The following is a 15248-nucleotide window of genomic DNA, read 5'->3' as shown; positions in this document are numbered from 1 at the left end:
TGAGGGACCCAGTGGCAGTGCCGTCGACCAAAAGCGGCCACACCCACCTCTTCAGACAAACAGCACTCTCAAGGGTCCAAGCGCAAAGTGGCGATAGCACGGCCCCGTGTGGGGAGTTTGGCCATTTCGTGAGGTGGAAACATGTCGTATGCTGGACAATCAGGTGAAGAAAATTACGAGATTGGAAAAGTCATTCAGAATAGTCCACAGGCAAGACCTTTTCATAGGAAAGCTAGGTGTCAGCCGGGCAGGGTGGGGCAAAAGATTTTGAAATCCAGTTGTGGTTCATTTTAATGAAGGTTAGATCATCTACATTTTGGGTAGCCAGACGAGTCCTTTTTTCTGTTAGTATTGAACCTGCAGCACTGAATACTCTTTCTGATAGGACACTAGCTGCCGGGCAAGCAAGCTCCTGCAATGCATATTCTTCCAATTCTGGCCAGGTGTCTAATTTGGATGCCCAGTAATCAAATGGGAATGACGGTTGAGGGAGAACGTCGATAAGGGATGAAAAATAGTTTGTAACCATACTGGACAAATGTTGTCTCCTGTCACTTTGAATTGATGCTGCAGTACCTGTCCTGTCTGCGGTCATAGAAAAATCACTCCACAACCTGGTCAGAAAACCCCTCTGTCCAACGCCACTTCTGATTTCTGCCCCTCTAACACCTCTGGTCTGCTGGCCCCTGGAGCTCGTGTGAGAACGATCACGGGCGCTGTGTGCAGGGAATGCCAGAAGCAAACGGTCAACAAGAGTTGATTGTTTTGTTGCTAATATTAGTTCCAAGTTCTCATGTGGCATAATATTTTGCAATTTGCCTTTATAGCGAGGATCAAGGAGGCAGGCCAACCAGTAATCGTCATCGTTCATCATTTTTGTAATGCGTGTGTCCCTTTTGAGGATACGCAAGGCATAATCCGCCATGTGGGCCAAAGTTCCCGTTGTCAAATCTGCGGTTGTGCTTGGTTGAGGGGCAGTTGCAGGCAAATCTACGTCACTTGTGTCCCTCAAAAAACCAGAACCCGGCCTTGCCACGCCACCAATTTCCCGTGCCCCCGGGAAAGCTTCCTCATTAAAAATATACTCATCCCCATCATCCTCCTCATCCTCCACCTCCTCTTCGCCCGGTACCTCGTCATGTACACTGCCCTGACCAGACAATCGCTGACTGTCATCAAGGCTTTCCTCTTCCTCTGGTGCAGACGCCTGATCCTTTATGTGCGTCAAACTTTGCATCAGCAGACGCATTAGGGGGATGCTCATGCTTATTATGGCGTTGTCTGCACTAACCAGCCGTGTGCATTCCTCAAAACACTGAAGGACTTGACACATGTCTTGAATCTTCGACCACTGCACACCTGACAACTCCATGTCTGCCATCCTACTGCCTGCCCGTGTATGTGTATCCTCCCACAAAAACATAACAGCCCGCCTCTGTTCGCACAGTCTCTGAAGCATGTGCAGTGTTGAGTTCCACCTTGTTGCAACGTCTATGATTAGGCGATGCTGGGGAAGGTTCAAAGAACGCTGATAGGTCTGCATACGGCTGGAGTGTACAGGCGAACGGCGGATATGTGCGCAAAGTCCACGCACTTTGAGGAGCAGGTCGGATAACCCCGGATAACTTTTCAGGAAGCACTGCACCACCAGGTTTAAGGTGTGAGCCAGGCAAGGAATGTGTTTCAGTTGGGAAAGGGAGATGGCAGCCATGAAATTCCTTCCGTTATCACTCACTACCTTGCCTGCCTCAAGATCTACAGTGCCCAGCCACGACTGCGTTTCTTGCTGCAAGAACTCGGACAGAACTTCCGCGGTGTGTCTATTGTCGCCCAAACACTTCATAGCCAATACAGCCTGCTGACGTATGCCAGTAGCTGCCCCATAATGGAAGACCTGGTGTGCAACAGTGGCAGGTGCGGATGGAGTGTTTGTGCGACTGCGGTCTGTGGACGAGCTCTTGCTTCTGCAGGAGGACGAGGAGGAGGAGGAGGAGGGGGTGCGAACGGCTACAGACAACTGTTTACTAGACCGTGGGCTAGGCAGAACTGTCCCAAACTTGCTGTCCCCTGTGGACCCTGAATCCACCACATTTACCCAGTGTGCCGTGATGGACACGTAACGTCCCTGGCCATGCCTACTGGTCCATGCATCTGTTGTCAGGTGCACCTTTGTGCTCACAGATTGCCTGAGTGCATGGACGATGCGCTCTTTAACATGCTGGTGGAGGGCTGGGATGGCTTTTCTGGAAAAAAAGTGTCGACTGGGTAGCTCGTAGCGTGGTACAGCGTAGTCCATCAGGTCTTTGAAAGCTTCGCTTTCAACTAACCGGTAGGGCATCATCTCTAACGAGATTAGTCTAGCTATGTGGGCGTTCAAACCCTGTGTACGCGGATGCGAGGCTAAGTATTTCCTTTTTCTAACCATAGTCTCATGTAGGGTGAGCTGGACTGGAGAGCTGGAGATCGTGGAACTAGCGGGGGTGCCGGTGGACATGGCAGACTGAGAGACGGTGGGAGATGGTATTGTTGCCGCCGGTGCCCTAGATGCAGTGTTTCCTACTACGAAACTGGTGATTCCCTGACCCTGACTGCTTTGGCCTGGCAAAGATACCTGCACAGATACAGCAGGTGGTGCGCTAAATGGTGGTCCTACACTGCCGGAAGGGATGTTGCGTTGATGACTAGCTTCATTGGCCGAGGGTGCAACAACCTTAAGGGACGTTTGGTAGTTAGTCCAAGCTTTCAAATGCATGGTGGTTAAATGTCTATGCATGCAACTAGTATTGAGACTTTTCAGATTCTGACCTCTGCTTAAGGAAGTAGAACATTTTTGACAGATGACTTTGCGCTGATCAATTGGATGTTGTTTAAAAAAATGCCAGACTGCACTCTTTCTAGCATCGGATACCTTTTCAGGCATTGCAGACTGAGCTTTAACCGGATGGCCACGCTGTCCTCCACCAGGTTTTGGCTTTGCCACGCGTTTTGGGCAAGATACGGGCCCGGCAGATGGAACCTGTGGCGATGTTGATGCCTGCTGCGGCCCCTCCTCCTCCTCTGCTTCAGAACTGCTGCCGCCTGCACCCTGTTCCCCCAATGGCTGCCAATCGGGGTCAAGAACTGGGTCATCTAATAACTCTTCTTGTACCTCCTGCGCAACTTCGTCTGTGTCACCGTGTCGTTCGGTGGTATAGCGTTCGTGATGGGGCAACATAGTCTCATCAGGGTCTGATTCTTGATCAGCACCCTGCGAGGGCAATGTTGTGGTCTGAGTCAAAGGACCAGCATAGTAGTCTGGCTGTGGCTGTGCGTCAGTGCACTCCATGTCAGATTCAATTTGTAATGGGCATGGACTGTTAACTGCTTCACTTTCTAAGCCAGGGACGGTATGTGTAAAGAGCTCCATGGAGTAACCCGTTGTGTCGCCTGCTGCATTCTTCTCTGTTGTTGTTTTTGCTGAAGAGGACAAGGAAGTGACTTGTCCCTGACCGTGAACATCCACTAACGACGCGCTGCTTTTACTTTTACCAGTTTCACGAGATGAGGCAAAAGAGCTAGAGGCTGAGTCAGCAAGATAAGCCAAAACTTGCTCTTGCTGCTCCGGCTTTAAAAGCGGTTTTCCTAATCCCAGAAAAGGGAGCGTTCGAGGCCTTGTGTAGCCGGACGACGAACCTGGCTCCACAGCTCCAGACTTAGGTGCAATATTTTTTCCCCCACGACCACCTGATGCTCCACCACTACCACTACCCTCATTACCAGCTGACAATGAACGCCCCCGGCCACGACCTCTTCCACTAGACTTCCTCATTGTTTTAAAAACGTAACCAAACTAACGTTATTTGTTGCAGTCACACAACTTACACGGTGAGCTATAACTTCAGTATGATTTAGCTACCCCTTTACAGGTTGGTGAGACCACAGCGAAAATCAGGCCCAATGTTACACACTCTTTTTTTGGTGGCTGCAAATTAGAGAGATGCCCCACACGCAGGACTGTCACTGAAGCACAAATGTTAATATTAATGTCACACTATTATTTTTTTTTTATTTTTATTTTTTTCAGGAACACTTTAGAAACCCCCCAAAAAAAAAAAAATAGATTTTTGCAGGGAGAATTTAGAAAACAAATGTAACAAACTATATGCTTTCTATGGGCCACTGAGTGAGAGATGACGCACACAGGAATCAGGAGTGGCACACAAGCCCAGAGGCCAATATTTTTCTACCAATGATTGATGGAGTTATTTTCTCTGGTAGATTTTGGAACCCAAATCAAGGAAAAAAAATGTAGGCTTTCTATGGACCACAATTGGAGAGAGAGAGAGAGAGAGATGGCACACCCAGGAGTCAAGACTGGCACACAAGCAGAAAGGCCAATATTAATCTCCCACTGTTTTTTTTTTGTTTTTTTTTTTTTTGTTTTTTTTCAGGGAGACTTTAGAAAAAAAAATAATAAAAAAAATATGATTTTATCAGGAAGAATTTAGAAACCAAATAAAATAAAATGATTTTTTCAGGGAGAATTTATAAAACAAATAAAACCAAAAATAGGCGTTCTATGGCCCACTGACTGAGAGATGACGCACCCAGGAGTCAAGACTGGCACACAAGCAGAAAGGCCAATATTAATCTCCCACTGTTTTTTTTGGTTGTTTTTTTTTTTTTTTTTTCAGGGAGACTTTAGAAAAAAAAATAATAAAAAAAATATGATTTTATCAGGAAGAATTTAGAAACCAAATAAAATAAAATGATTTTTTCAGGGAGAATTTATAAAACAAATAAAACCAAAAATAGGCGTTCTATGGCCCACTGACTGAGAGATGACGCACCCAGGAGTCAAGACTGGCACACAAGCAGAAAGGCCAATATTAATCTCCCACTGTTTTTTTTTTTTTTTTTCAGGGAGACTTTAGAAAAAAAAATAATAAAAAAAATATGATTTTATCAGGAAGAATTTAGAAACCAAATAAAATAAAATGATTTTTTCAGGGAGAATTTAGAAAACAAATAAAACCAAAAATAGGCGTTCTATGGCCCACTGACTGAGAGATGACGCACACAGGAGTCAGGAGTGGCACACAAACCCAGAGGCCAATATTTTTCTACCAATGATTGATGTAGTTATTTTCTCTGGTAGATTTTAGAACCCAAATCAAGGAAAAAAAATATAGGCTTTCTATGGACCACAATTGGAGAGAGAGAGAGAGAGAGAGAGAGAGAGAGAGAGAGATGGCACACCCAGGAGTCAAGACTGGCACACAAGCAGAAAGGCCAATATTAATCTCCCACTGTTTTTTTGGTTGTTTTTTTTTTTTTTTTTTCAGGGAGACTTTAGAAATAAAAATAATAAAAAAAATATGATTTTATCAGGAAGAATTTAGAAACCAAATAAAATAAAATGATTTTTTCAGGGAGAATTTAGAAAACAAATAAAACCAAAAATATGCGTTCTATGGCCCACTGACTGAGAGAGAGAGAGAGATGGAACGCTTAGTACTGGCACACAAGCCCAAAGGGCAATATTAATCTCCCTTTTTTTTTCCAGGGAGAATTTCTGAAACCCAAAAAAAAAATAAAATAGGCTTTCTATGGCCCACTATTTGTGAGAGAGATGGGACGCTCAGGACTGGCACAGATGGCACGCTCAGGACTGGCACAGAAGCCCAGAGGCCAATATTAATCTCCCTTTTTTTCTGGGAGAATTTATAAAACCAAAAAAATATTTAAATAGGCTTTCTATGGCCCACTATTTGTGAGAGAGATGGCACGCTCAGGACTGGCACAGATGGCACGCTCACAACTGGCACACAAGCCCAGAGGCCAATATTAATCTCCCTTTTTTCAGGGAGAATTTCTAAAACCCAAAAAAAAAATAAAATAGGCTTTCTATGGCCCACTATTTGTGAGAGAGATGGGACGCTCAGGACTGGCACAGATGGCACGCTCAGGACTGGCACAGAAGCCCAGAGGCCAATATTAATCTCCCTTTTTTTCTGGGAGAATTTATAAAACCAAAAAAATATTTAAATAGGCTTTCTATGGCCCACTATTTGTGAGAGAGATGGCACGCTCAGGACTGGCACAGATGGCACGCTCACAACTGGCACACAAGCCCAGAGGCCAATATTAATCTCCCTTTTTTCAGGGAAAATTGATAAAACAAAAAAAAAAATTAAATAGGCTTTCTATGGCCCACTATTTGTGAGAGAGATGGCACGCTCAGGGCTGGCTGGCACAGATGGCACGCTCAGGACTGGCACACAAGCCCAGAGGCCAATATTAATCTCCCTTTTTTTCTGGGAGAATTTATAAAACCAAAAAAATATTTAAATAGGCTTTCTATGGCCCACTATTTGTGAGAGAGATGGCACGCTCAGGACTGGCACAGATGGCACGCTCACAACTGGCACACAAGCCCAGAGGCCAATATTAATCTCCCTTTTTTCAGGGAAAATTGATAAAACAAAAAAAAAAATTAAATAGGCTTTCTATGGCCCACTATTTGTGAGAGAGATGGCACGCTCAGGGCTGGCTGGCACAGATGGCACGCTCAGGACTGGCACACAAGCCCAGAGGCCAATATTAATCTCCCTTTTTTTCTGGGAGAATTTATAAAACCAAAAAAATATTTAAATAGGCTTTCTATGGCCCACTATTTGTGAGAGAGATGGCACGCTCAGGACTGGCACAGATGGCACGCTCACAACTGGCACACAAGCCCAGAGGCCAATATTAATCTCCCTTTTTTCAGGGAAAATTTATAAAACAAAAAAAAAAATTAAATAGGCTTTCTATGGCCCACTATTTGTGAGAGAGATGGCACGCTCAGGGCTGGCACAGATGGCACGCTCAGGACTGGCACACAAGCCCAGAGGCCAATATTAATCTCCCTTTTTTTCAGGGAGAATTTATAAAACCAAAAAAAAAAATAAATAGGCTTTCTATGGCCCACTATTTGTGAGAGAGATGGCACACTCAGGACTGGCACACAAGCCCAAAGGCCAATATTAATCTCCCACTGTATTTTTATCAGGGAGAATTTATACACCCCACAAAAAAAAATACAGAAAAATGAAAAGGCTTTCTATGGCCCACTATGTGAGAGAGATGGCACACACAGGGATGGCACTCTAGCAGAAATGCCAAATTGCCAATCTTAATCTCCCACCAAAAAAAAAAAAAAAAAAAAAACAGGGAATGTCCTACAATTACTATCTCCCTGCCTGCAGTAATCTCAGCCAGGTATGGCAGGCAGCTACTATCTCCCTGCCTGCAGTAATCTCAGCCAGGTATGGCAGGCAGCAATAAGGAGTGGACTGATGCACAAATGAAATAAAAAGTGTGGACAAACAAAAAAGATAGCTGTGCAGAAAGGAAGGAACAAGAGGATTTGTGCTTTGAAAAAAGCAGTTGGTTTGCACAGCGGCGTACACACAGCAATGCAGCTATCAGGGAGCCTTCTAGGGCAGCCCAATGAGCTACAGCGCTGAGGGGAAAAAAAAAAAAAAAAAAACTTCCACTGTCCCTGCACACCGAGGGTGGTGTTGGACAGTGCAAATCGCTGCAGCACAAGCGGTTTTGTGGTTAATGGATCCTGCCTAACGCTATCCCTGCTTCTGACAAAGCGGCAGCAACCTCTCCCTAAGCTCAGATCAGCAGCAGTAAGATGGCGGTCGGCGGGAACGCCTCTTTATAGCCCCTGTGACGTCGCAGACAGCAAGCCAATCACTGCAATGCCCTTCTCTAAGATGGTGGGGACCAGGACCTATGTCATCACGCTGCCCACACTCTGCGTTTACCTTCATTGGCTGAGAAATGGCGCTTTTCGCGTCATTGAAACGCGACTTTGGCGCGAAAGTCGCGTACCGCATGGCCGACCCCGCACAGGGGTCGGATCGGGTTTCATGAAACCCCGACTTAGCCAAAAGTCGGCGACTTTTGAAAATGTTCGACCCGTTTCGCTCAACCCTAGTTATCACTGTTGCTTTGTAGCACTGGGGTCCTAGGTTGAAATCCCATCAAGGACAACATCTGCCAGGAGTTTGTATGTTCTCCCAGCATTTGCATAAGTTTCCTCCGGGTTCTCCAGTCTCCTTCCACAAGTCAAACACATACCGAAAAGGAATGTAGATGTCAGCCCCATTGGGGACAGTGATGATAATATATGGAAAGAGCTGCAGAATATGATGGCTCTATACACGAAACCATGAAGATGATGAACAATTTGCAGGCGCAATGTTATAGAGCAGAGAGAGCTGAAACGATTTAAATATAGTATTGTGAGAAAAGATTCAGTATAACTTTTGCTTTAATCGTTTTCACCGCTGCTCTTTTTTGGGCATTTTTAGTCCAGAGATAACAGTTACCGAGAGGACCTCCCACTGGACCAAAATCCAGTGAAAAAGAATGAGCAGAGGTATAAATGATCAAAACTCAGACTGAATATTTCCCCACAAAACTATGTATCAATTTGCTGAACTCCTCCTGATCTATAACATGCTGCCTTCAGATTGGACTGCATTTTTGTGGTGATGGTTCCCTTTAAAGGACAACCATAAGGGTATATACATTGAAGGCTAATGAAAAGTATGGAGATATACATGAGCAACAGTTCAAGTCAATTTTACTTACTGGGTGGCTACAAGCTTGATAAATAATGAGCCTCTTTAAGCAGCCGCAGGCTTGAACTGAGATTGATGGTTTGTATACAAGTATACACTAGCAACAGTTTGCTGGTAAACACCTCAGCAGCACTTCCTTCACACAAGTCTGTCTTCTGAACAGTGCAGCTCAGCAAATATCCACAATAATAATCACAGACACCATTCATGGTTGCTCCTTCTATAGGAGTATTCTCAAGTTAATTATTCTCAAGTTTATTAATTATTTAGACAGCATGAAAATAAACATTTGCAATTGACTTGCTTCTTTTATCTGCTATACAATTTTTGCTGTTATAGCTTTACTCTTTCACAGTGTACAGCTGGTTTTCAGAAAGCTCAGCTACCAATGCCTTCCCAAACCCTGGCCAAGTGTTCGCAGTAGTTACATTAGAGGAGGGATGTTAACTCCTAATTTTCTTGACACCTCTCTCAAGCTAATTGATTTTCAACCAGCAAATAGGTATACACCCCTTTCCCTTCCCTTTCAGCTAGTAAGACATTTATGAACCATATAGCATGCCTGCAGTGGTTTAATAATTACGTTTTTTTTTTTTAGAACAGATTCTCATTAAACTATTTAATCTTTGGAGCTCTGTTTCTGAAATTTGAGCTACTGCATTTTAGCTAAGACATTCTTTACTTGTATAAAGCTAATTTGGCGAACCTGTAACCTGTTGGCTTTTCTGATTCTGTAAACACATATTCACCCGTTTGTTGCATCTAGAACTTCATTTTGTAAGAATAAATTGCCTACCGGATGTTACGAGCCACAAGTCGCTTTTCTAATGTTAGGTGCTCCAGAATGGGAGCTGCATATGGGATAGAAGCATTTATTTTTTTAATGAACCTGTCAAGAGTAGGAGAACAGAGTTAATCATCGCTTATCTTGTGTCCACAGCTTTCTAAGACGTATGGTCCGATCTTCAGTGTCCAGATAGGCATGACCAAATCAGTCGTGCTATGTGGTTATGAAACTGTCAAGGATGCGCTCAATGCCCATGGTGATGTATTTGCTGACAGACCCTTCTCTCCTATGATAGCAAAATTAGTAAACAATGATGGTAAGCAGGATTTCCTTAAATGTTGTCTTGTCATCCCTCAAAAAAAAAAAAGAAGATAAGTTATGGAGCTGTGCCTATGCCAGAAGCTCTAAAACACCTGTAATCACACATTTAGTGCCACAGGCAATAGCAACTACGGCATCTAAGAAATGTAACAGAATTAGGGAGTGCCCGATATTTATTCACGGTCAAGAGGTGCTGACGGCTTCCCAAACAGCTTCTCTAGAAAGTTGTTTTATTTTATCCTATATAAACAGTATATACAGTGGGGCAAAAAAGTATTTAGTCAGTCAGCAATAGTGCAAGTTCCACCACTTAAAAAGATGAGAGGCGCCTGTAATTTACATCATAGGTAGACCTCAACTATGGGAGACAAACTGAGAAAAAAAAATCCAGAAAATCACATTGTCTGTTTTTTTATCATTTTTTTTGCATATTATGGTGGAAAATAAGTATTTGGTCAGAAACAAACAATCAAGATTTCTGGCTCTCACAGACCTGTAACTTCTTCTTTAAGAGTCTCCTCTTTCCTCCACTCATTACCTGTAGTAATGGCACCTGTTTAAACTTGTTATCAGTATAAAAAGACACCTGTGCACACCCTCAAACAGTCTGACTCCAAACTCCACTATGGTGAAGACCAAAGAGCTGTCAAAGGACACCAGAAACAAAATTGTAGCCCTGCACCAGGCTGGGAAGACTGAATCTGCAATAGCCAACCAGCTTGGAGTGAAGAAATCAACAGTGGGAGCAATAATTAGAAAATGGAAGACATACAAGACCACTGATAATCTCCCTCGATCTGGGGCTCCACGCAAAATCCCACCCCGTGGGGTCAGAATGATCACAAGAACGGTGAGCAAAAATCCCAGAACCACGCGGGGGGACCTAGTGAATGAACTGCAGAGAGCTGGGACCAATGTAACAAGGCCTACCATAAGTAACACACTACGCCACCATGGACTCAGATCCTGCAGTGCCAGACGTGTCCCACTGCTTAAGCCAGTACATGTCCGGGCCCGTCTGAAGTTTGCTAGAGAGCATTTGGATGATCCAGAGGAGTTTTGGGAGAATGTCCTATGGTCTGATGAAACCAAACTGGAACTGTTTGGTAGAAACACAACTTGTCGTGTTTGGAGGAAAAAGAATACTGAGTTGCATCCATCAAACACCATACCTACTGTAAAGCATGGTGGTGGAAACATCATGCTTTGGGGCTGTTTCTCTGCAAAGGGGCCAGGACGACTGATCCGGGTACATGAAAGAATGAATGGGGCCATGTATCGTGAGATTTTGAGTGCAAACCTCCTTCCATCAGCAAGGGCATTGAAGATGAAACGTGACTGGGTCTTTCAACATGACAATGATCCAAAGCACACCGCCAGGGCAACGAAAGAGTGGCTTCGTAAGAAGCATTTCAAGGTCCTGGAGTGGCCTAGCCAGTCTCCAGATCTCAACCCTATAGAAAACCTTTGGAGGGAGTTGAAAGTCCGTGTTGCCAAGTGAAAAGCCAAAAACATCACTGCTCTAGAGGAGATCTGCATGGAGGAATGGGCCAACATACCAACAACAGTGTGTGGCAACCTTGTGAAGACTTACAGAAAACGTTTGACCTCTGTCATTGCCAACAAAGGATATATTACAAAGTATTGAGATGAAATTTTGTTTCTGACCAAATACTTATTTTCCACCATAATATGCAAATAAAATGTTAAAAAAACAGACAATGTGATTTTCTGGATTTTTTTTTCTCAGTTTGTCTCCCATAGTTGAGGTCTACCTATGATGTAAATTACAGATGCCTCTCATCTTTTTAAGTGGTGGAACTTGCACTATTGCTGACTGACTAAATACTTTTTTGCCCCACTGTATATATATTTATTTAATTGCAGATTATTTACTATAGAAAATTATGTTAAAAACATATCTCCTATAAGATAAATAGCACTTGTGAAAATTGTAGAAAGGCTAGCCAATCTATCAAAATATGTAGTCAAAGCCACTGAACTGCTTATTGGGACACAGAAATGTAAAGCTCCTCAGTCCTCGTACTTTGACCCATCTGTAGACTAAGTAAACAGAATAAAGCCAAAGCAACCACTTCCACAGCGTACAAGATGGCGGTGGTCGTGTGCGTTATTCTTGTTACCAATTATTTTGATGTTTCGTGCGGCATTCTCAACCGCACAGACTCCAAACAGTAAAAGTATTAGCCGTCTATGCAGAAAAGGATACAGCTGGGGAAAGCTGAGAAAGTGGTCACATTGGTAAATCACAAGATCACTGGCGCTGGGGCTCTCTGCTGTTTATTCAGTCCACAAATGGTCAGCTGGGGTCATATATTGAGTAGCTAAGGCTATGTTCATATTTGCGTCTTTGGGCGCAGTGTTGTCATCGCATACCGACGCATGCGTCATGCACCCCTATCTTTAACATTGGGGGCGCATGGACATGCGCCGCTATGCGTTTTGATGCGTTGTACGACGCATGCGTCAGTTTGGCGCACCAGACAGGGCGCGTACGACGCTACATGTAGCACTTTTCCTGCGTCACATTTTCGATAATCAACGCATGCAACGCAGTTGCGTCGTACATGCGTCTGAACATCACATTAGTGTCAATGTAAAACGCATTGGGCGCAGGTGCCTGCGTTGACCTGCGTTGGTCGACGCATGCGTTTTTTGAGTTAAATGCAAGTGATGTAGTGTCTTGACACTGTTTTGGGCGTTTTGAATCTTCATTAAATTTAGAGAACAACGCATGCGTCAAAAAACGCTGCGTTGTGTATGCGTTTGACATGCGTTATGCGCTGCGTCAACGACGCTGCGCCCAAAGACGCAAATGTGAACATAGCCTAAGGTAGCGTTTGAAAAACAACGAATAATTTAAGGACTTTTACAAATATTTTTATAAAGTTGCTGGTAATGGGCGCTAAAATGCTTTGGTGCTTGCTACGCAAATTGTGCAAATCATAATGCTCAGATGCATTTTGAGTAATGAGCATAATGGAAGTAAATTTGAAGCTCTAGAATATTTCGGGCAGACGCTACTAGGAGCTCTGAGTGGGGCAGAAAATCTCTGAAATGGATGGAAACACAGCTCAAATGGAATGGAAACAGCATGGGGAAGACTACTGGATGCATCTTTGACTCCCAGGCTACTTCTGAGAACAATATTCTTACAGCATTACTCAATTTTTACATGCAAAACCAAAGAGAAAATGTTTTTTACAGGAAAAAAAATGTTAGGAAACATTCTTTTCTGTATAATGACTTGTATGTAAGGCAAAATAGAAAGAAGAAAAAAAAATACCATCTCTCATCCAGCCTAAAAATACCAGCCCGCAGCCGCCCCAGAACTGACAAATCACATTAGATGCACCAATTCTGGGGCGCTGTCTCAGCTCTGCCCGATGCAATAGCATTCTGAGTAATAGGATTTGGGATTGATGACTGCTGTGGTTTGTCAAAATTCACGGCTGGCATCAATCCCTTGGGTTAGTACTGACCCAGCAAGGAAAAAAAAAATTCACAAAATACCCCCGACAAATGCCCTCATTCTACCATTTAATTTAAAAAATCCCCTTCAGTTACGAAGTAGTCCAACAATCTCATAATGTCCCATGATGTCTGAAGCATATGGAGCGCCGTAACGACACTCCATAGGCTTTCACAGCCGCCACCTCTGGGCACTCCGCGAGACCAGCTGGCTATGATCTGATGTAACCTCAGTAACATCAGTGAGGTTGCATCAGATCACAGCCGCCTGGGTCTCACCGAACACAGTGACCAGCAGTACAGCAATCTGCGTGACCTGGCAAAATAGCTGTAGTAAGTCAGACTGCATGATTGTTCTGCCACCGTGTCATGCAGTCTGGCAGTCAAACATACTACAGAGTTTCCGCCAGGCCATGCAGACTGCCAGACTGCACTCAGTGTGACCCAGTAACTATGAGGCCCAGTGACCTTAAGGGAGACTTTAAATGAGACTTTAAGGTTACTGGAGTTCCTACCTGTTAGAAAACCTAGAGGCTCTGGTAACCTTAGTTCATAGCCTCCAAGTGTTTCAGCAACTGGGAACTCTAGTAACCCTAAAGCCTGCCTTAAAGGAACCCTTATGGCTTCTGGACCAGGCAGCTGCCGAAGACTCATGGCTATGAACTCCGGTAACCTTAAAGTCACCTGGGGTCTTAGCTACAGGTAATCCAAGCATGATGATTAGTTGTCTAACAGCTGAAAAACATGCATGACAGGGACTTGAGCATTGCACTCAAGAACCCCTGATACTTGGCCGAGTAACAATAGTGGACCCTAATGGTCGATCAATTAACAAGCAGTGCCGAGCACGCTCGCTCATCACTGCCATTTTCTTTAACCCCTTTATGACATTCACTGTATATCTATGCCACATGTCTAATCTCCCCCTTTGATGTGGGCTTCAGCACTGAGACCACATCTTTCCCAGCACATGTCAGCTGATTTGAACAGCTGACATGTGCCTCTAGTAGCTGTAGGTGGAATCGTAATCCACCCATGGCTGTTAACCTGTTAAATGCTGCTGTCAATCTCTGACAGCGACATTTAACATGATCATGCCAGAAGCTTGTCATTAGTCCCTCCCATCGGTGCCCGTGTCACATTAACACGAGTCGCCAATGGGTTGGCATGACAACCCGGGGTCTGCAGCAGAGTCTGGGGTTGTCATTGCTGGATTGCTATGAGTGCCGCTCAGCGGTTGGCACTCACAACAAGTGAGCATTTCAGCTACACAGATCGGGGCTGAAGCACCAGCCTTTGGATGATTCCAGATTCTAGTCTACCATGGAGACTAATAAAGCAAGAGAAAAGAAAAAAAATGTAAATAAAAAAAATTGAAAAATATAAAAGTTTAAATGAACCCTCATTCTCTTAATTCAAAATAAAACAATAAAAAAAACATATATTTGGTATTGCCACATTTAGAAATGCCCGAAGTGATCAGTAAATGGCGTAACAAGAAAAAAGTAAAAATTCCAGAAATGCAGGTTTTTGGTCGCAGCAACATTGCATCAAAGTGTAATAATGGGAGATCAAAAAATCATATCTTCACCGAAATTATATCAATAAAAATGTCAGCTTGGTACGCAAAGAAAGTCTTCACCCAACCCGAGATCACAAGAAATGGAGACGCTATGGGTCTTGGAAAATGACGCAATTTTTTTTTTTTTAAATTGATTTTTTTTGGCTTTTTGAATAAAAAAAACCTCTATATGCTTGGTATCTACGAACTCGTAATGACCTGGAGAATGATAATGGCAGGTCAGTTTTAGCATTTAGTGAGCATGGTAAAAAGAACAATTGTGGAATTGCACTTTTTTTTGCAATTTCACTACACTTGGAATTTTTTTCCTGTTTTCCTGTACAATATATGGTAAAACTAAAGGTGCACTTCAAAAGTACAATTCATCCCGCAAAAATGAAGCCCTCACATGGCTATATTGACAGAAAAATAAAAAAAATTATGGCTCTCAGAAGAAGGGGAGCAA

At 43.7% G+C, this 15248-nt stretch overlaps 1 protein-coding gene across 1 annotated transcript in view; it reads left to right on the top strand.

Annotated features, from left to right (window-relative positions):
- Positions 1 to 15248, top strand: part of LOC138638764 (cytochrome P450 2C14-like) — an 84959-nt gene that overhangs the window by 18300 nt on the left and 51411 nt on the right. Inside the window, exon 3 of the mRNA XM_069728325.1 lies at positions 9562 to 9724. Within this exon, the coding sequence (XP_069584426.1) occupies positions 9562 to 9724 (163 nt within the window). The remainder of the gene's footprint in view (positions 1 to 9561; positions 9725 to 15248) is intronic.

Source organism: Ranitomeya imitator, chromosome 5, assembly GCF_032444005.1.
Source record: "Ranitomeya imitator isolate aRanImi1 chromosome 5, aRanImi1.pri, whole genome shotgun sequence".
Lineage (NCBI taxonomy): Eukaryota > Metazoa > Chordata > Amphibia > Anura > Dendrobatidae > Ranitomeya > Ranitomeya imitator.
The sequence above is the reverse complement of the archived record's forward strand: the minus strand, read 5'-3'. Positions and strand labels throughout refer to the sequence as shown.